Genomic DNA, 22,221 nt, shown 5'->3' on the forward strand with positions numbered 1-22,221 from the left:
TGGCGTAGGCATGTACCCGGGAATATGATTAGTCGTCGTCTGCACTTTAACGCATTTTTGTCATTGGTTATGTAAATCATACATACAGGTCTATTGCGTAACAAGTCTTGAAGCATAGGTGTTGAAGCAAAGCGACGAAGCGGTAGCAAGTGACGAGTGGAACCCATTGGCGTAGATATATACCCAGAATATGATTAGTCGTTATCTGCACTTTGACGCATTGTTGTCACTGGTTATGTAAATCACACATATAGGTCAATTGCGTAACAAGTCTTGAAGTATAAATGTTGAAGCAAAGCGTCGGAGGTCTAACAAGTAACGAATTGAAACGCATTGGCGTAGACATCTACTCGGAATATTAACTACCAACGGGACGAAAAAATTCCCGGGTAACAATTATTGTCAAGAACAAGTATTACATATTTTCAAGTAAAATTTTCTTGTTCTCTCACCTTACGTATCTAATCTACTCCCATCGAATTTGTGACAAATAATCATGAATCGTAAAATGACGTCTCAGGTTGAAGGAGCAAAGTTTTACGCGAATAAGTTTTCAGTTAGCTGCAGATTTAGAAATCAACTTGCCGAACTTCAAAGCGACGTCACCGATGTGGCAACTATTACACGCAGACTAAAACATTTTCTGCTTCTTATTGCATAATCGCAAGAGTACTATCAGTAAATCTGTGACTCCCGACAGTTCTCGTTCACTGTCTCTTACGAATAGTCCGTTCGAGCTCCACCTCTTCCGCGCGGAAATTCACGACCGACCCCGAATTCAAGGCAGCCAAAGTATTCTTCCCCTCGAAACCAAAGATTGCTCTAAGAACACCGACACTTCGCAAGCCACTCGAGAGAAGCATAAGGTTTCTCTTTACGATTGATCGAAGGTCTCGATGAGTCCAGATCCTCCATTTTGGAGTACACGGGAGTTAAAGGGTCCTTTTAGATACAATCTACCCGAGCGTCGCGCTGAATCCATGTTTCGACATCACGGAGCACCCCCCTTTTCTCGCGTCCCGGGGTGCGAGGGCCCGGGAACGCTCTCGATACACAGGGGACGAAGATAAATATCGCTCGCGATGAAAATAAAATCCTTGACGTAGGTCCGACGGGGCGAGGCTTTAACCTGTCACCCGCGGCGGCCCCCGAAAGCGCGTCGACTCGTTCGATACACGCGCGACCGCCTCCTGGGGGTTAATGGGAGCGATTTTTACGCGCTGTCTCGTCGTCACCGCTGAACGTGCTAGCGCCTAGCTCTTTTTCTTTCTTTTTCTTTTTTTTTCTCTCTCTCTTCACTACTTTTCCGAAACGCCCCGTTTTTCCTTTCCGTTTTTCCACGGCGAACGGGCCGACGATTCGGCGCTTGTTTCGTTCCCGAATTGTATCCGTGAATGCTGTACACTGACGGTTGAATAGAGCTGTCGAGTCGAGGGTTGGATCGAGGGGTGAGCCTAGAACGGAGCTGGAAAGACTATAATAAAGGAATTAAATTCGAGGTGGAAAATTTTGATCGTGACTTTTTCGAGCAGCCCGGTGAGAATGAAAAGGAAAGCAACTTTCTCAGGGTTTCATGGATCTCCTGATATTGAAAAATATTCAGTACCAACCGAGTGAAAAAGAAAGATTTCTAATTTTCACAGAAGATTGTTTTTCAATCGTGTTGACTCCATTCGTTTCAAATTCATAGAACACCCTTTCCCCTCTGTATCCCGAATCCTTCCAGTATCATATCCGAACGTACAACAATAAAAATATCATTCGAAGGTCAAAGAAATACACAATTCCAGCTCGAAAGAAAAGTGAAAATCTCACCCCTGTCGATGAATAATATAAATCATAACCAATTTTTATTACATGGGTTGAAAAATGTGTATTCCAACACTCGAGAGAGAAACGAAATTGTTTTTTCAGTAAATAACTTACAAATTACATTCGTTTCGTTCGTCGACCCCCATTTGTGTCACACTTGACCCTATTTCTGCTCTTGTTTCGATATATGTGCATCGAAGGGGGTAATGATCGTTGTTTCGTTTTCTGTTACAGACTTCCCCCACCCCAGCAGCAGGTGACAGTCGGGTCTTTGGGCGGTGGTTTAGGGGCGGGCGCTGGAAATGGTGGGACAGGCACGGTGGGTGCTCAAGGTCAAGCCATGGTAATGCCAGGATTTCCACTTCGTGCAGCAGCGGTACCGCATTACTCGCCGTATTCGCCGTCACGTTTTCACATCGACAAACGTTGCCAGCACAGATGTTCCTGGAAATGTTTCTCGATCGCTCTGATCCTCCTGGCTGTTGCGCTGACAGCGATGCTGGCTTACTTCGCCAGTAAGTAAACGTCAACGTAATGCAGACTCTTAATACACCTTGTGAAAAAAAGGAGGGGGGTGAAAAGAAAGCACCACCACCGTTCTGGAAAACTTCGCTTTTTCTTTTGTACGGGGTTGCACTACCCCGGTTCGGTAAACGAGTAATTTCGTTTTGTTTCGTTTACAATACGAATTCAGCTCGGCTTAATTCGGGTCTAAACGGGTCTGCAATTAAACGGTGTAAATTAAATAACTTCAAGAACGTGGAAACGACATTCTTGCTTACTTTGTTAGGCGCGATGATTGTTGAAACCGGAACTGTTACCGGTCGTACAAAAGTTACCGGAGAGACTGTCGCAATTATTTTTAATCGAAGCTCAACGCGAGAGAAGAATTGCATCGTGGAAAAATACGCGACACGCGATATAACGAGGTATTAGAAATACGTTTCGGAGTACGAAATTGATTCGCGAATTGGGTCGAGGATTAAGGCCACTGGGTTGTACATCGACTGATTATTTCGCATTCGATATTATTCGCTATTAAATTCTTATCGTTTTTTTTTTTTTTTTGATTTTTAATTGTCGGTATTGTTGGTTCGAAAGAAATATTTTGAAAGTAATGGTGTACCAAGCTGTCAGAATGCACGATCCTTTTTTTTAAACACACTTTATCGTTTATGTAAATAAGGTGCAGTTTTCAACATAAACTTTCAATATAAATTCAACTTTCAATATAGATAAAAGATTCTTAGTTGAGAAGGGGGATGCGTGTAAAACGAAAGATATCTCTTTCACCGTTGCGTTTACAGCAACAATGTACGTATTAAAAGTTGTTGTAATTTAAATTTGGAAACTTTTCCGTTCTGTGCAAATTTTCGATAGAATCTCTAATAACCGAGATATCGATCAAAAGTTACCCGCGTTCAACCCTCCCGGTCTGAATGCTCAGCACGTGTTGCGTGTAGAAATATAATAGTCGCGTTTATCGACCATGCTCGCTGAACGACTACAGCCTTTCACCGCACAGATTGCACCTACCAAAACGGATTAATTCGTGTCTCGAAAAAATAGAACCGAAAACGTACAACATACTTTTTAATTAACGACAAGTTCGCTGTTAAAATAATAAATCTATCTAAAATTACACATTCTGTACACATTCGTTATATTATTGACCGTTATCGAATTTTTCACTGAACAAACTTCCACTATTGGTACAACTCTCTACGTATTCGATACATGAATTGACTTAGTTCGTCCCGTCTAAAAAAAACAGAAGAAAAAAAACTTTCGTACACATCGTTAACGTTATCACGTGTCAATTCGTAAGATATCGAGCAGTTCCGTTCAACGTGGACATATTTTCGTATTTTGAGCGCAAACAACGTTCATTTTCCGTTCTATCGGACCCGTGACCCAAATTTTTCGTCGTTACGTTTACGAAGAAATAAACTATGCTTCCCGATAGCTGCTAACATTCGGTTGTTCGGTGATCGCGATAAGTCGTGAACAGGGTTACAAAAACAATCGCGAGCGTGCGTGAAAACGAGCCGGAACGTTTTCGAAATATCGCGTCCAGCCGAGAATCGAAATACAGTTAATTCATCTATTATGTATGAGTGGTTTCGTCGAAGCCCGGTTCTCAATGAACAGCTCTTATTTACCCACGCCGTTGTACCGTAATTTATCGTTACTCGGGGCCCCGGGAAATCCTTCTACCCGTTAATCTGCAATTTACGGTACAATAACTCATTATTAACTTGCAGATTCGGTTAGGCGGTTGCGATTCTCGTTGCGGCCGTCGAAATTCACCGGAACTTTGATTTGCCTAACTTGCGCTATAGTATATCTATCTACAAATAGAAGCCTCGGGCAGTGTTATCGCATTAATTTGTTCGGTGGATTTTGTAATACCAAATCGTATCGTGCTTGACCAATCGGGCGAATAAAACTTACCCTCTACCCTGAATCCAGTTACGGTGGCGCCTCGGTTAATGTCCGGGTTCAAGTACACGAGGTATCGCCACCGATCGAACTTCAAAGCGATACTACCCGCGTATCGGTGCGGCGGTTACCGGTGCAAATTGAAACGTCTTTTGTTCTCCATTGTATCTTCGCAAGAGTATCGTCAACGGGTCGGTGAGGTTCTCCCGTTGAAAATAAATCGAAACGCGACCTTACACCGATCGTTTTTAATAATACGTGATTTAACACGAATGACAAAGATGTAATCAAAAGTATAGAAGATTTTAACTTCTTAGAGTTAATCGCTACCATCTTGGAGACTCGAGATTTCGCTACTCATTTTTCCCGTGTCTACTTCGCGTTCGATTCAAAGAGGACTCGAACTCTATTATCGCGAGGAAAGGAAGAGGAAACGTAATTTTACCAATACAGCCTGCACTTCACCGGTACGGTAGCAACGTTGAGACCCCGTTCGAGGTTAATGCCCATCGCGGAATAGAGGGATCTTTCTCGAATCGACCTTGTAAGCCCCGAAGATCCAAAATTTATTGCCAGTAAAACCTCTCCTCCGAATCGTCCGTGTGTTTCAACGTCGCAGCTAGGCTGCCAGACATCTTATTAACGAACAGAGGCTCGGTATCGATTCGCGCGAGCGTGCTAGCTCACCCTTTCCGCGTACGTCGCGTCGCGTCTCTGGCTCTCGTGGGTCCTCGTGTCTTTTTGGCCGCTAAATCGCATTAATTTTTCAACGTGTTTAACCACGTGGAATTGCATTTCTTTTGTGCGACGTGAACGCTCCAAAACGAGGAACCGCCTGTGCATCGTCATTGTTAAAAGCGATGTTAATCTCGAAGATTACCTTTTTCATTGTAAAACGATTTAAGAAGTATCCGTCGTTGTAACGTTTCCCAACAGTGTTTCTCACCGTGTTCTAAAACCAGGATCGCCCGATGATCAATATGCGGAACACGGGTAGCGAATTTGTCGTCGGTACTGACCCTTTGAAGAGAACAACGAATGGAATACAATGGGATAACTCCGTGAAAACGTGGCAGGAAAACAGAAAAAAAAAAAATAGGAAACTTTATGTATTCTTAGAAACGACGCTCCGGTCGAAGGAACCGAGGAAAAACTTATTTAGGCTACTTGTACTCAACATGACTACAATACGCGAAGCATGGGTAGAGAATTTTTACCTAGAAGTTTTCATAGGTTTTTTCAAACGTTTCTCGAGTCGAAGAAACGCAGATAGATGTGGGGCTGACTCTGATCAAGATTCCGGGGAAGAAATTTTATCAATAACCGAGGTATTACTGTAAATTTTTCGCAACACCATCGAACAACAATATTTTCACCTTCAACGTGACTACAATATTCGAAGCATGAGTAGAGAATTTTTCTCAGAAGTTTTCATAGATGTATGTACTTGGAACCGAGAAAAATCCTATTTAGTCTACTTGTACTCAACATGACTACAATACAGGAAGCATGGGTAGAGAATCTTTACTCAGAAGTTTTCATAGATTTTCACAAATGTTCCTCAAGTCGAAGAAACCCAGATAGCTGCAGTGGTGACTCTGATCAAGATTCCGGGGAAGAAATTTTATCATTAACCGAGGTATCACCGTAAATGTTTCGCAACACCGTCGAAGTGCTTCCTCACCATCGAACAGCAATATTTTCACCTCCCCTAAACCGGATGGAGCCAACCGTGGCTAAATGAACCGTTGCGCTAGTAATGTTACGACGTAGTCTACGCTTCCTATCCAAGATCCGGACTTCCGTCGTTAAACGGTATTTAATTTGGCGGTGCACAGCCCGCGGGAGCATCTATGTCAACCGAGTGGGTCCCCTTCCTGGTGTTTACCCTCGCTCTCCGGCTTAGGTGCGCGTCCTCGTCGCTGGATATTTCGCGGGTCGACGATTTTCACTGGAATTTCACATCGGAGGAAAAAAAAAAAGAAGGGGGAGGTGGTACGCGAGCTGCGGTCTTATCGTCGTCGCTCGTATTTCGTGGCTCGACGGTTTTGATGAAAATTTGATGTCGATGGGAAAAGAGAAGAGGAGACGCGCGGTCGTTAGGCGGAACTTGATGGTTTTCAATGAAATTCAGTCTTCAGAGGGAAAGGTGTAACTCACTTTCAGTGGGGCATGGGGTGTTGGAAAAAACATGGTTGCAAACTTTTAGGATTCCATAGGAGTGGGTTACGTGATCTAGGTTAGGGGGATAAAATCGATCATCCTGGAAATTCATCCGGACACTACCACCGCTGTACAAGCACAGTTAGATCTGTTTATGGAACGTTTCGTTACAAATTAGAGTCTTGGACAGTCGAAAATAAGAATATTATGAGCGAAGAACTAAAGTAAGAAAATGTACACGAGAAACTAAACTCGTAGTTAAATTCTTCGAAGAATTTAACTCGATGAAATCTTACCTATTTTCTAGTTTCTTATAACCGGGTAACACTGTACTTGAATTCTTGCTACGCACCCGATCCCAACCGTTAACAAGTATTGGTATTTTGATAGATAAATATTATAGATTACGTAAACGAAACGAAATATACTTGTTCTTCGCGGATAGAAGTAAATCTCCATGGTGGTCGATAAGAAGAAAACAAAAATCTCTGTAATCGGTCTTCGAGGTACTATTCATTGATTTTTCAACGAGCAAACAGTCGTCGAATATTTTGATATTTTAAAGGAGTTTCGCGCGCGCGTGACTGGAATTTACCTCGAGCGTCTAGACAGCGAAACGGTTAACCATTCCACGGGGTCGAAAAAGACACGAGCGGAGAGTTCAAAGAGTACGGGGGCAAAGTAGGAAGATTCCCCGAGACTGGCTTAGCCTGTCTCGTGACACGAAAATTGCATCTCTGCGCGAGGTACGAGTCGCAAAACCGAGCCAGGGACCGATTAGAGAAATTAACGCTCCCTCGTTATCAGCGTGAAACAGTAGCCTCGAGGGCGCTGGACGGCGTAGTGGGGCGGGGGGCAAGGGGAGGTGGGACGGAGCTTGAAATTGTGTCTTTGCATTCAGCCAGAGTCGACAAATCCCCGAACCCGAACGGCGGTCAAGGTCTCCGACGCAGTAGCATTACGGTTTATCTTTCGAAGGCGGAGGGAATAAAGGGGATTTGACGGAAAAGAAGGGTGCCCCGTGGACCGGGGGTGGGTCACGTTGTCCTGCGAATATGTATACTGGGTGGTCCTTGTAATCGGTGTATTCTTCCACGAAAATTCCGAAATGAAACTTTTGTTTCTTTTTTTTTTTTCGTAGAAAATAAGGAAATTTTTCCCCGGGAAAAACTAGACAGTACATTTCGACGATCCCTAACTTTTGTGTATAATTTTGTTTCTATTATAGAAATATTACACCTAGGTGTAATACGTCTGAATAATTTACACTCGATCTTTCATCGTGTACGTTTCCACGATTTCTCATCCGTTCAAACGACACGTGTCAAGTTCCAGGTTAGTCGGTTTGACGTTTGAAAAGTGGCGCGAAATTCAAATCGGCCGGCGACGATTGGGACATCCTGTGTATGCTTCACTTTCAGAATTATAATCACACGTGACGTTCTCTTGTGCTCTTCGGGCAGCCTGAGAAACTTCTAACATCCTTTAAGATACCCTTAAAAAGGAAACAAAGTCGATCTCATCGTTTCCACCTAAGGAATCCTTGGTCCAATATCGCTACCCCTGTGGGTACAAATCTGTTCAATTTCGACGGACCTTTCGATCTCAAATTACCCACCGAGTGTATTCTACGGAGAAGGAAAGATCTCTCCCGGCAAATATACTCCATCGGATCATTTCTGTCGAGCTTCGGTAAGATCCGCTTCCCAAGCAAAGATTAATCGAGCCTGTCCCGGTTCTCTTTGCTCGCGGTGCCACGTTCTTTTCAACCATTGGACCGAGATCCTTCGATACGTCGTATTCGTAGAATTCGATTCGGGTTCGATAGCCTCGGGAACGAATTAACCGCTCGGTGACCACAACTGCGTACCTTCACGAACGAACGCGCCGTTCGGTCACTTTATAAGAATCACCCTGTATACGTAACATTCTCGACCCTACCTCGCCGAACTGTCCCTCGAATCCAGGGTCTGCATTCTTCTTCCTCTACTCCCGCCCCCTGTACCCCCTCCCACTCACCGCGCCACTCTTCTGCGTCTGAAAAGCGGAAGGAAGAAAAGAGGAGGAGATTGCAAAGCCGGATCGGCCTCGGGGAGACCTCGCCAGCTGTTATTTCTGCATTCCGGTAAATCGAGTCGGGAATCCAATCTGCCTGTTTGCTACTGCATCCAAACTACCCTCTTCCACACCCACGCCCCCCCCCCCCACCCCCTCCCCTCCTCCACTCCAGTTGCCTCTCTGCGTCTGTACCCCTCCGTCGTCGATTCAGGCCCGTGTTCACGATGATCGACGTCGCCTCACGGAAAAACCCTATTCGCCGCCGATTTTCCAACGGACGGGGATTTCCCCTGCACGCGAACCGTCGTTGCTTTTCGGTAATTTGATTTATGCGAACGCTCGGACCCGCGCGTCCACCGCTCGAAATCTTTTCCGGATTCCAGATACCAGATTCCAGCTTGGTCTCCGGGGGTGTGTTCGTTCCGCCTCCTCCTCCTCCTCCCCCTCCTCTCGATGTAATTTCCGTGTGCGAGAGCAACAAAAGGCTCCTCCCCCCTCACTCCCCTCCAGCCTGCATCGATCCTACCGAACACGTTCCCTCTACCCACACACGCCGGAGGTTTCTCTTTTTTTTTTCTTTTTTTTTTTTTGCTGTTCAACTCCTTTATCGCGCGGAGTTCGCGGTATTATACACGCGAAATAAACATTCGTTTACCCGCGAGGGACCGGGCAACGGTGGATAAAATGCGCCGAAATGCGAGCCGGGTGAAACCTAACCTCGAAAATCGACGCGAGAACGCGCGGACGTAAATATTAACATTGGAAAAACAATTGGAAATTGAGAACCAATCTCTCGACTTTTTTCAAAGGGTATTCTTTAATCTTGACACTGATTGGGGCAGTGGTTTTCGTAAGGAGAAGATTCTCAACGATTTTAACTAAATCTGGCATGTTTCTAGATCCACGTGTATAAGTGGTTATGAAAAAATAAATGTAAACTTTGTAAAAATCGCTCAGTTCTATATACTTAAGTACTAGAACGTCTCTAATCAATTATAGCGTACAAACATCTCGTGTTAGAATGTTTTTTTCGTAAAGAAACGTAAACATAACATTTACTTTTTCACAACTGACCAATTATCTACAGCTACAATTCCAGTTACAATTTTTATACACTTGGATCTACAAGCCTGTCAAATTTTATCAAAATAGGTGAGGGTCAGTACCAAACTCTTGTCAGAATATATTATTAACGATTAAGGTTAATAACGTACATTATGTATATAACGTATATAATATATAATGTATTAATAATATATAGTAATATATCTTTCGGGTATAACGTAGAATTTTATTGCAACCAAGATGGTAGACTGTCGACCAGAGCGTGGATGCAAACACCGGTCGACCATCTCGCTACGAGCAGTAACTTCTAACAAAATGGCGACACGTAGGAGCAGAGTACTCGAAACTTGGGCGTAACGTGGATCGGAATAGATAAATTTTCACCGGTGGTTTTAAATATCGCCCTCGTTATTCGTTCGTGTACGTAACTATTTGTCGACGGAGCTCAGCATCGGTCGAACGGCCGCCATTAATAATCGCGGATAGATTTTCGCGCCACGCGCGGTTCTTCCCACGGGTTTCCTACGGGAGGGAGGCGATTCGCGACATTCTGGAAACGCGGTTTCCGTTGGAACGTATGGCCGGCCATTTCCGCCATTTTTCTACCGTCGAACGCGCGTGTTTCGTTTCCACCTCCTCGCGGGGAAGTTATCGTTGTGGTAATGTGTGTACCCCATGAGACAAGAGGGTGATGGTAGGGGGGAACGTAAATTGTTTCTCAACGCCGAAGACGCGAGTTGATAACTTATGTGGGTCGCGGAGATTGTAAAATTTAAAAATGGCACGTCCAACTCGCTTGTCCAGTTTCACCTGTGTTGGAAGTAAAGGTTGCTTTCTGGAGAGAGGTTAGGTGCAGGTTAGGTTCGACCTAACCTCCAAATGGCTTTGTAGAATCTTTTCTTCTCGAATATGTATTTCAACGTTTCGTTGTATTTGAAAGTTATGGTCAAAGAATTTAAACCCTCGTGTTTTAACATTTTAGATTAAAATTGCTCGTTTCTAGCGCTCGATGACATTTCTTTTTGCTATGCATTTATCCACGTACGAGGTCACGACGCCATTTGAGAGTAAACTTTTTCAGGGATACTGTCTCGTACGTGCAGGTTTTATTTTTTCATTAGTTTAAACGTTCTGTCGCGAAACCACCATAATTGTGGTTTTCAATGATATCGTACAGTCGCATAATTAAAAAAAGAATCGATAAATGGAGTAGATAAAGTTCGATTGGAAAAGGAATCTCGTCTTTGATTTGCAAAGTCGACACTCGTTTCTATTCTAACCTGATTCCACTTCACTATCAGTTATTTATATATCGAAAAGCAATTTCCAACAAGTGGAAACAACAGATTGAATACACGCGCGTCAATACTACGGTAAGTGAAACGTAATTGAAGTCCTCTAGGAAAACCAGAATGAAACGTAACTTCCTCGCGCCGCTAATAGAGGGCAGATGCTCACGGCAGCTGCGGCGAATGAATTATTGCGCGCCAATTTCAAGTTTAACTCATAACGCTCTCGTGTAAATTCTCGTTTCTATCGCTGCCAAGCCTCGATACCTTGTAATCGACATTTGATACTTTATTTACTCGTACTAAAGTAAAAAATCTTGTATTTCGTCGATCCTTTCGTTATATTTTCCACTCAATTTTCTATAAATTACGAGAGAAAATTGTTTATCGAAGATGTCACAGAATTCGAAATCAAAATTAACTGTAGCAGCCACGAAAAGAAAAAATTACACGATACGAAGATGCAATAGCGAACGATACTTCGAAGCATCTCGAACGATACTTCGTATTTCCGGGAGACTCGTTTCGTTGAAGACTTCTAGCACTTTCGTTAATTTGATTCAAATTTAAGTACGTATTCGCAAACAACTCGCATTATACGCGACTTTTTCCTCTTGTTTTTTTTTTTTTTTTTTTTCTCATCGAAATAGTAACATGCAACGAAGCCTTCGCTCTGTACGCATTTCCATTTAATAAATTAGAGAGGAGATATCCCTCCTGTCGTCCCATCTGAGACGGTTGGAAATTAAATCGTATCTATCGTGCAATTTCTCCGCTGGCATGTGATAAAAACGCGACTCGTTGATATTTCCGACGATATCGACGCAAGAAGAAGCTTGTATCCGTTTTACACGGATCATCGTGCATTTCCATTATTATCGACAGTGTAATCTAGATTCTCTCGCGACAAAATAATCGTACCCGAGCGCGAACAAACGACAGCACTTGGCAAGATTTTCAATGGCCGTGGGAGGAGGAGGAGGTGGAGGAGGAGGAGGTCCCCGTCCTTTCGCCGGATAGGAAGGAAACGATAGACCGATCGATAGTAAACATTTCATTATAACACGAGGAAAGAAAGCGGAAGTATAACCGGGGAGTGGGAGGGCGGATAATCCTCCGATAATCCGGGAATCATTCTCGGGAATGAATCGTTCTATCGATCCGAGGGAATATAATTGAAAAAGTTGTTCCTTTGCTCTCGTCGAACGAGGCTCTGGCTGTCGTTCCCAGCCGACTTTGCCTTTTCCCTATCTCGAATCAAAGGGTGAATCAAGGTGCTGAAACAGGCCCGTACAGCCCGTTTCGAACTCCACCGATATTAATGCAAAAACTTTATTATCGTCGATCGTTTCTCGCAGTGCGCGCACAAATACATTGAAATGTATTTTTCATACAGTGTTCGAACCAATGAACTTTTCTCTACAATAGCGAACTCGTTGATCAAAACTGTACACTATTCCTATTCGAACTTTGCCTCTATGTCTAATGGTTTTCGAGATGTTCGACCAAATAGGTTTTTCACCCACAAATTTGTAAATTTCGCGTCATTATTAAAGATAGAGAAAACACTCGTTGAATTTTTGGGGAGAATTTATACAACATTCTAGCCAAGATTGGATTCTGTAGACATTTCTGAACGACTTACATTTCGAGCAGGCCGAGAAACAGCAGTCTGCTACCGTGTAGGTACTCGGCTGCTTGTTTGACTTTTTTCTTTTTAATACTTCAGGGTTTTCTTTTTTCGTCGTATATTTCTGCGGACATCGATCACCAAATTATGATGCACTTAATCGATTTGAAGCAAGAGACATTTCTAAATTCTAAATTCGCAGCCAATTAGCTCGGTACTACCCGCGTACCGTAGGTCGCGAGTAATACCGATTACCAGGTCTCACCACGTGGAGGTTGCTGCGAGCGGAGACCCGGAGAGAGATAGATGGAATCGAAGTTCCATCGATCTCCCTCGACGCGCAATACAAACGAAATTACTAAACCGGGAAGATGGAAGGAACCAAAGTTCCTTCGATCTCTTGGTTTAGTTCTGCCAAGCAATTACATTGTGGAAAAAATGAGGCAAAATTGGGAAAGACGCGACGCGTACCGTGTAGTTGGTCCTACTAGGTCTATCCCGTATCCCCTCGGTGAACCCGATTCAAGAGGAAACGAACGACGCCATCCACTCCCCTAGAGGAGTGCCCCGTTTCTCCATCTTTACGACGAGAGGGTCTTATTTTGGAGGCTTTCGCAGGGACCAGCAAATATGCCTGCTCCTGTGCTCGCAACATGCCCCCTCTGGAAGCGGACACACCGGAGGAGACGGCGATAGACCGTTCGGACCACCTACACGGAGGAACGACGAAGCGAGCAAAATTAAGCTAAAGATTGGATAATTGCTTGGCAGATCACAGCCTTAAAACTAACTTATTCTAACTGCAGAGATAGAAGGAATCAATGTTCCTTCGATCTCTTGGTTTAGTTCTGCCAAGCAATTACATTATGGAAAAATTAGGCAAAATTGAGGAATACGCGACGCGAACCGTGGAGTTGTTCCTACTAGCTCGGTCCCGTTTCCCCTCAGTGGGCCCGATTCTCGAGGAAATGCGCGACGCCGTCCACTCCGTGGAGTGCCCCGTTTCTCCCAACTCCGCGTCAGGAGCCACGCAGAGCGTGGGCCTGACTCACGGAGGATGACGAAGAGAGGGTCTTATGATGGATCAAGGGCTTCCGCAGGGACCGGTGCGAACACCTGCCCCTGTGTTCGCAGCATATTCTCTCTCAAAGCGAACGCACCAGAAGAGACGGCGATCGACCGTTCGGTTCACCTCCACGGCCGGTCACTTGCTTATGCAACAAGCAGAGGTGGCCGGACTGAGGAACGAGCAAGCGAGCAAAACTAAGCTAAAGATTGGATAATTGCTCGGCAGATCACAGATATTCGTACATGGTGGCCTTAAAATTAATTTATTCTAAGCTTAACTAAAGATCCCACGATGGATGCGACGAGAAAGTCCTCTTGTGCCTACCTAAGAGTAACATAAAGTCAAGGCATGAAAGAAAATAGAAATGAAATTGGTTAGTGGCAAAAAATAAACATGGAAAAACAAGTAGAAATTAAAATCAGAGAACAAATAAAATGAATTAAACAAAGAAAAAATTAAAAAAGAAACAAAAGATGGAAAGAGTGGTCGCCAGTACTGACCACCGCCTACCGGTAGTCAGTACCGGTTACCAAGTTGGAGGTCCCCCCTTCCATGAACCTAAAATGAAGAGATCCGTCCACCTCGGAGGCTCCCGTGACAATGAAATTGTCGTTAACCGGGGGATCCTTATATACCCACCACAAGGTCACTTACCCTCACTCCGATTGTCTTTGTTCGATTTAACCGAAAATTTCAACATATTGATAGCTTGTTAGCCATTATTTACGATTTCGGTAAATGTTTGTTCATTTCCACGATTGTTACCAACAATTATGCATGTTCCTAATATTAATCGAACAATGTGCATTTTATTTATGCATTAAAAATGATCGATTCGCCTACAGCAATTAATTTTGATCGAGCTTCGAGATATAAACGTGTTTCTTAATGTTTCAAAGCATGGAAAGTAGCAATTGTTTATTAGATACATTAATTTAACATTTGTTTAATTGTTACAATTTACACAATACGCATAGAAGTTGTATTTTTTACTCAAAAGCGACGAAATTCAATTAATTACTTTTGTGAATAGAAAAATCTTTGTGATGATCGATACGTGTAGCCTTGACAATGTCGGTTGGATCTCAATGAAAAATTCCTTCGCGAACAAAGAATATTTCAACGAAATGATATTTTATACCATTATTTATACTAGGACATTGTTAGTAATTGTTCAAAATATGTTTCCATGACATTTGTTAATAATTATGATAAATAAACTTCAAGATATTGCGAAATCTGCGAAAGCGAACGATTTCGGTGAATGTTTGTTCATTTCTACGATTGTTGCTAACAATTATGCATGTTCCTAATATTAATCGAACAATGTGCATTTTATTTATACATTAAAAATGATCAATTCGCCTACAGTAATTAATTTTGATCGAGCTTCGAGGTATAAACGTGTTTCTTAATGTTTTCAAGCATGGAAAGTAGCAATTGTTTATTAGCTACATTAATTTAACATTAGTTTAATTCTTATAATTTACAGAATACGCGTAGAAGTTGTATTTTTTACTTAAAAGTACCGAAATTTAATTAATCGCTTTTCTAGATAGAAAAATCATCGTAATGAACATCTGTGAATCGATAAACAATACGTATAGCCTTGACAATGTCGGTTGGATCTCAATGAAAAATTCCATCGCGAACAAAGAATATTTCAATAAAATGATATTTTAAGCCATTATTTATACCAGGACATTGTTAATAAATGTCTAAACTATGGTTCTACGACGGTTGTTAATAATTATAATGAATAAACATCAAGATATTGCGAAATCTACGAAGGCGAACCATTTCGATGAATGTTCGTTCATTTCCGCGATTGTTATTAACATTTACGCATGTTCCTAATATTAATCGAACAATGTGCATCTCATTTATGCATTACAAACAATTAAGTAACTTATAGAAATTGATTTTGATCGAGATTCGATGTAAAAACGTGTTTCGTAAAGTTTCAAAGCATAGGAAGTAATAATTATGTATTTGGTGCATTAATTTAACATTATCTTAATTCTTATAATTTACACAATACGCGTAGAAGTTGTATTTTTTACTTAAAAGTACCGAAATTTAATTAATCGCTTTTCTAGATAGAAAAATCATCGTAATGAACATCTGTGAATCGATAAACAATACGTATAGCCTTGACAATGTCGGTTGGATCTCAATGAAAAATTCCATCGCGAACAAAGAATATTTCAATAAAATGATATTTTAAGCCATTATTTATACCAGGACATTGTTAATAAATGTCTAAACTATGGTTCTACGACGGTTGTTAATAATTATAATGAATAAACATCAAGATATTGCGAAATCTACGAAGGCGAACCGTTTCGATGAATGTTCGTTCATTTCCGCGATTGATATTAACATTTACGCATGTTCCCAATATTAATCGAACAATGTGCATCTCATTTATGCATTACAAACGATTAAGTAACTTATAGAAATTGATTTTGATCGAGATTCGATGTAAAAACGTGTTTCGTAAAGTTTCAAAGCATAGGAAGTAATAATTATGTATTTGGTGCATTAATTTAACATTATCTTAATTCTTATAATTTACACAATACGCGTAGAAGTTGTATTTTTTACTTAAAAGTACCGAAATTTAATTAATCGCTTTTCTAGATAGAAAAATCATCGTAATGAACATCTGTGAATCGATAAACAATACGTATAGCCTTGACAATGTCGGTTGGATCTCAATGAAAAATTCCATCGCGAACAAAGAATATTTCAATAAAATGATATTTTAAGCCATTATTTATACCAGGACATTGTTAATAAATGTCTAAACTATGGTTCTACGACGGTTGTTAATAATTATAATGAATAAACATCAAGATATTGCGAAATCTACGAAGGCGAACCATTTCGATGAATGTTCGTTCATTTCCGCGATTGTTATTAACATTTACGCATGTTCCTAATATTAATCGAACAATGTGCATCTCATTTATGCATTACAAACAATTAAGTAACTTATAGAAATTGATTTTGATCGAGATTCGATGTAAAAACGTGTTTCGTAAAGTTTCAAAGCATAGGAAGTAATAATTATGTATTTGGTGCATTAATTTAACATTATCTTAATTCTTATAATTTACACAATACGCGTAGAAGTTGTATTTTTTACTTAAAAGTACCGAAATTTAATTAATCGCTTTTCTAGATAGAAAAATCATCGTAATGAACATCTGTGAATCGATAAACAATACGTATAGCCTTGACAATGTCGGTTGGATCTCAATGAAAAATTCCATCGCGAACAAAGAATATTTCAATAAAATGATATTTTAAGCCATTATTTATACCAGGACATTGTTAATAAATGTCTAAACTATGGTTCTACGACGGTTGTTAATAATTATAATGAATAAACATCAAGATATTGCGAAATCTACGAAGGCGAACCGTTTCGATGAATGTTCGTTCATTTCCGCGATTGTTATTAACATTTACGCATGTTCCCAATATTAATCGAACAATGTGCATCTCATTTATGCATTACAAACGATTAAGTAACTTATAGAAATTGATTTTGATCGAGATTCGATGTAAAAACGTGTTTCGTAAAGTTTCAAAGCATAGGAAGTAATAATTATGTATTTGGTGCATTAATTTAACATTATCTTAATTCTTATAATTTACACAATACGCGTAGAAGTTGTATTTTTTACTTAAAAGTACCGAAATTTAATTAATCGCTTTTCTAGATAGAAAAATCATCGTAATGAACATCTGTGAATCGATAAACAATACGTATAGCCTTGACAATGTCGGTTGGATCTCAATGAAAAATTCCATCGCGAACAAAGAATACTTCAACAAAATGATACTTTGTGCCATTATTTACATCGGAACACTGTTAATAATTGTTTAAACTATGGTTCTCCGACGGTTGTTAATAATTATGATAAATAAACATCAAGGAATTGCGAAATCTGTGAAGGCAAACGGTTTCAGCGAATGTTTGTCCATCTACGCGATTGTTATTAACATTTACGCGTATTCTGAACATTAATATTACAATACATATCTTATTTATGCATTATAAATGATTAATTTACCTATAGAAATTAATTTTGATCGAGATTCGAGGTAAAACTTGGTTTTCGAGTTATTATTTCAATAAGTACACTTTTAAAACGTGGAAAGTAAGAAAATTACAACAAAATAAATGTTAAATTAATGTGTCTGGTAAACAATTATTACTTTATATGCTTTAAACATCTGCTAATATACCTTCAGGGAGGTATAGATAGACGATTATTAGAAAATTTCATTCTCTCCGGAGAACCATTGCTGACCATTGCTGACCCAGACCTAATTGACCATTGCTGACCACTACTGACCACTGCTGACCAGTGATAAACGGACAACTTTCTAACATTTTTACTTCTCACGTAGTACCTTATTATTGTCGAGAATTCAATGTTTTCACAAAAACTCGTATTTCTCGTGAAAATTGAATTTCCAATCCTCGACTACGCGCAACTATGGAGGTCCACGATATCGGAATCGACTTCTATCGCATTACGTGACCGTAAATTTTGTGACGTCACTTTGGAGTCACTGTACACTTCTGCGCGGCAAAGAGTAGCGAATTCTGGATTCGAAAACGACCACGTTTCTCGTCACGATGACGTTGCATGCACACGAAAGACGACGACGATACGACGCGTTCGAAGGGACACTCGAGCGACTATCGAGGCGCGGGAACGAGAACGAAAACGATGCAACGGTTGCTCCCGATGCTCGCGAAATAAGGTCGTTCACGGCTCACTGGAACCCAATTTCAACGATAGTTACATAACGTAGCTCCCGAGGGAACGTCGCTTCTTTTCCAGTTATTTCCCAGTGTCCGCCGCGTCCTAACGGTTTCCCGGTTGCGCGGGAAACCTGCGTGCGTTCAACTGTTCCACGCGAGGATGGTAATTTGTCCGTCACGGTTGACGCGCGAAATCAAAGAGACGATGACCGTAATTGTACACGCTGTCCATTCTTCCCCGCGAGTCGTTTCCTTTGGTAAAATGCAACCGCGGTGACGGGAATGGATGAGCTCGATGAGCCTGACAGGGAAAACGTTGATAAAGACCGATGGCTTCTGCGTTAAACGCGTGTGGGACGAGCTCGGGGCACAGAGACTGACAACGCAACGTGTACAATGGTCAAACCTGGATAGAACCAAGTATTCGAATCCGGTTAATCAATGTTTCGAAAGCGCGGCAACGAACGTCTCGGGTATTGATCAAACTTGTTGCTCGGATACATGATCGGTAGTCGTTTTTAAGATAGATCTTGATATCTTGATGGATTTTGTTTGTAAATGAACGGTACTTTTTATCAGTGACGTAGAAATAAACTTAGAGAGAAATGCAGGTATACTTACCTGAAAGAGATGACGAAAGTTTCCTTTGTGAGACGATGTATCGGTTGTAAGTAACGGAGCTCGTGTAATATGTGTATGGTGGAAAGAATGAAACGTTCGTTAGCTTAGATAGTACTTGTCAATTGAAACAGAGAAGTTCTAATGAACATGGATCGAGAAACTAATATTTAGAAAATTGTGAACAATCTTTTGTTTTCATTTAAGCGACCTGCTAGCTTCAGGAGGTATTTCTACGTGGGTATCGTAACATAAGATTATCTTATTACGGGTTGCATCGTTGCGCAAAAATAATAACAGGTTCACGAGTTTGTAAATATTTCTCGACCCGTGGTTACTAAGATCTTTATGCTTCAATTGGCAAGCACTAACTTGAAAGTTATGAATTTTGTTTGCATACATTATGTTAACTATATTCTTAGTTAACTCCTTATCTTAACTCTCGAGTTAACGCTAGAGACACTACTATAGATGTTTGAGGACAACCCCAAATGTTCGATTGTGTCCAAAAGTTCAAGACATGCAAATTAGAAATTTGTATGCTCAAGATCACCTGACGATCTTGATCACCAGGTCGTTGAACTGTACTCTACGTTAGCTAGAGCAACTGCGTGCACGAAAACATGTAGACCTGTCGAGAGAAACATCGATAATCTCGAAAATAATAACCCGCAAATATTTGCCACCCTCGATCCAATAATATCTCCTTAGAACATCTTGGCCTTCTGTTACGAACAACGAATATCGTATCCGACGAAAGTACTTTCTTTTTATCGATAGACCACAAGTCTTGTCCAGGCACGTAGGTAGCCTGGCGAGGGTACAGTTGATGGTAGAGATATAGTGAACTCTTCGGGATATACAAGTGCCACGGAAGTTGAAACACGGTACTCGAAACCTGTTAACGAAGGTACCGTGGTTTGCTTGATTGTTCTTCCTTTTCTTATTCCTTACGTCTGTTTAAGTGCACTCTTCCTTGCGCCTTAGTTAATTTACCACTTCGATACACCTACCGTACGAATCTACACCATTTCTTGGAACTTCGTCCGATCTTCAAATCTCAATGTTTTGCATCCGTATAAGAACAAAACTATCATTTGTTTACGACAGGTCTCGAGAACCTTTAATTATTCGAATGTAAAAAATAATTCGATCCTTTTCTCGATATTTTTCCCTTAAAGTACCAATCCGTTAAAATGTTTGTCTAGGATGAAATTGTTTCGTGTATTCAAGTAGAACGTATTTCGAACATCCGTATAAAATGATTTTCTACATCCGAGTAGAAAGTTTCCATGTATCTAGGATATAAATCATTTCATGTATCACGGTGGAAAATTTGTTTAATCTTTTCATTTGATACATCTGGGTCGAAATTCTTCCTACATCCGCGTATAAATTGTTTCATAGATCCACGTATAAATTGTTTCATATGTCTGCGTATAAATTACTTCGCATACCCCCGGTAGAAATTTTTCATACATCGAGGTAAAATATTTTTTGGGATGGATATTTTTCGCGTACCCGTGTAGAAATTACTTGGTACATCCGAGTAGAAATTATTTCGTACGTCTGGGGTGAAAATTCTTCGTAGACCCAACTGGAAATTGTTTCCTCCACCTACAGGACATAAATTTGTCCCGTATGTTCGAATAGAAATTATTTCTACTCGGAGCGATGCATCGTGCACTAAAAATACGTTTCTCTTTCGTCAACGGGTAAACAACTAATCATCGAGTACTCGTTCTTGAAATGCTAACTTTTTCGAAATCTATCCGCGGCGAGAATCCATCGTTACGATTCCAAATAAGAAACCGTTACTTATACCGTATTATGAATTTCCATTTCTGTCGATAATATCGACTTCCACGTTCGAACGGTCCAACTACGTCGCACGCCTCACGAACGACAAACATAGCGAACGCAATAAAGTGGACGCAATAAATCAAACGGTACGAAACGGGGGGGAAAAAAATATATATATATATACATGAAAGAAAAAAAAAAAGAGAAGTAACAAAAGAAGAACAATACGAAAGATAAATGAACACGAAATATTGATGACCAGCGCATGATTCTCTATTTGTCAGATCGTTCTAGCGGCAGTAATGCGCGAATTCAATTAGCTGGCGCGAAAGCACCGGCGCGTTGATAAGCCAAGAGGTCGTTAGGCACGTTGTATTGCGAGCGTTCGCTTTTAAAAACTCTCGTTAACCCGCGTAATTAATTCGCGGCCGACGCGGCCACCAGGACAGATAATTAATTTAGCCGCGATAACCCCGGCAGCCGGATAAGGATTTTATTGTGGAATTCAGCGCTGTATTTAAATTCGACGAACCTCGCACTTATTGTCCGGAAGACATTAATATAAATGAAGCGTGGGTGAAGAACTTCGCGAAAAATGTGAACGCGCGGTGTTAAACGTAATTGGGACGTCGGTTACCGGTAAAGGTGTATAAATTACCTTCGATAATTTATCGTTCGTCTTGGCCGTCTTATCAACGAAAATTCATTGCTGGTTTGTGGATACATTGTACTCGCGTAGATAGCGTTTTTAATCATTCACGAGTAGTCGAAGAGTTGTGTTTTAATACAATGTGTTGAATATAAAATTTCAAGTAACGAAAGAAACGTAAATGTAACGATTTTCTGTCTGTGGAAGCTCGTTGGAAGAATATTTCGACGGTTTTGAAGTCGCTACAGTGAATGAAAAATCTGATAGCCGTTCAAGGTCAAATCCCCACTCGCTTATCGCGTCAAGCGCAGTTACCATTTTTTATTTGTGTACCTCTGGTTAACAGTCTGACAACTTGTGCTTGTAAACTAGCGCGAAGAAACGAGAGATCGGACGATGAAGTAAAAAAAATAATAACAGCGAAAGAATAAATAATTTCTCGGTGTCTTTGAACAGTCGATTGCTTCGTTCCGACTCTTAACATCCGTGTTTCTCGGAGAGGACGTTATTTCGTTTGTAAAAAGAAAAAAGAGAAGAAAGGAATATGTAATAAAACGAACAAGAAGAAAAAAAGGAACACTTTTCGTGGAAATTAAACGACCAAAAAAGATTATTTCGGAATTAAAATTCTAGTTTCTCTTTTCTTTACTCGTTTAATTTCTACAAAATATGTTTCATTTTTCTTTCCGCCTACGTAATTACACATCCTTTTCCAACCTTCTTCTCGTTGCAGAATCGTATTACGTTCCTTCTAATTATTATGGAAGAGGACCAAAACAAACGAGGTTGAAACATTTAAAGCGTACTCAAGTTACGTCGTTCCTTAATTTGTTATTA

The 22,221-nt window shown here is 40.9% G+C and overlaps 1 protein-coding gene across 11 annotated transcripts in view; it reads left to right on the forward strand.

Moving 5' to 3' along the window:
* The window catches only part of Ten-a (Teneurin-a transmembrane protein), a 990,045-nt gene that overhangs the window by 925,552 nt on the left and 42,272 nt on the right, over positions 1 to 22,221 (forward strand). For all 11 annotated transcript variants that reach the window (XM_076323558.1, XM_076323557.1, XM_076323560.1 and 8 more), the window contains one exon: positions 2,047 to 2,327. In XM_076323558.1, the coding sequence (XP_076179673.1) occupies positions 2,047 to 2,327 (281 nt within the window). The remainder of the gene's footprint in view (positions 1 to 2,046; positions 2,328 to 22,221) is intronic.

This window comes from Ptiloglossa arizonensis, chromosome 11 (assembly GCF_051014685.1).
Source record: "Ptiloglossa arizonensis isolate GNS036 chromosome 11, iyPtiAriz1_principal, whole genome shotgun sequence".
Classification (NCBI taxonomy): Eukaryota; Metazoa; Arthropoda; class Insecta; order Hymenoptera; family Colletidae; genus Ptiloglossa; species Ptiloglossa arizonensis.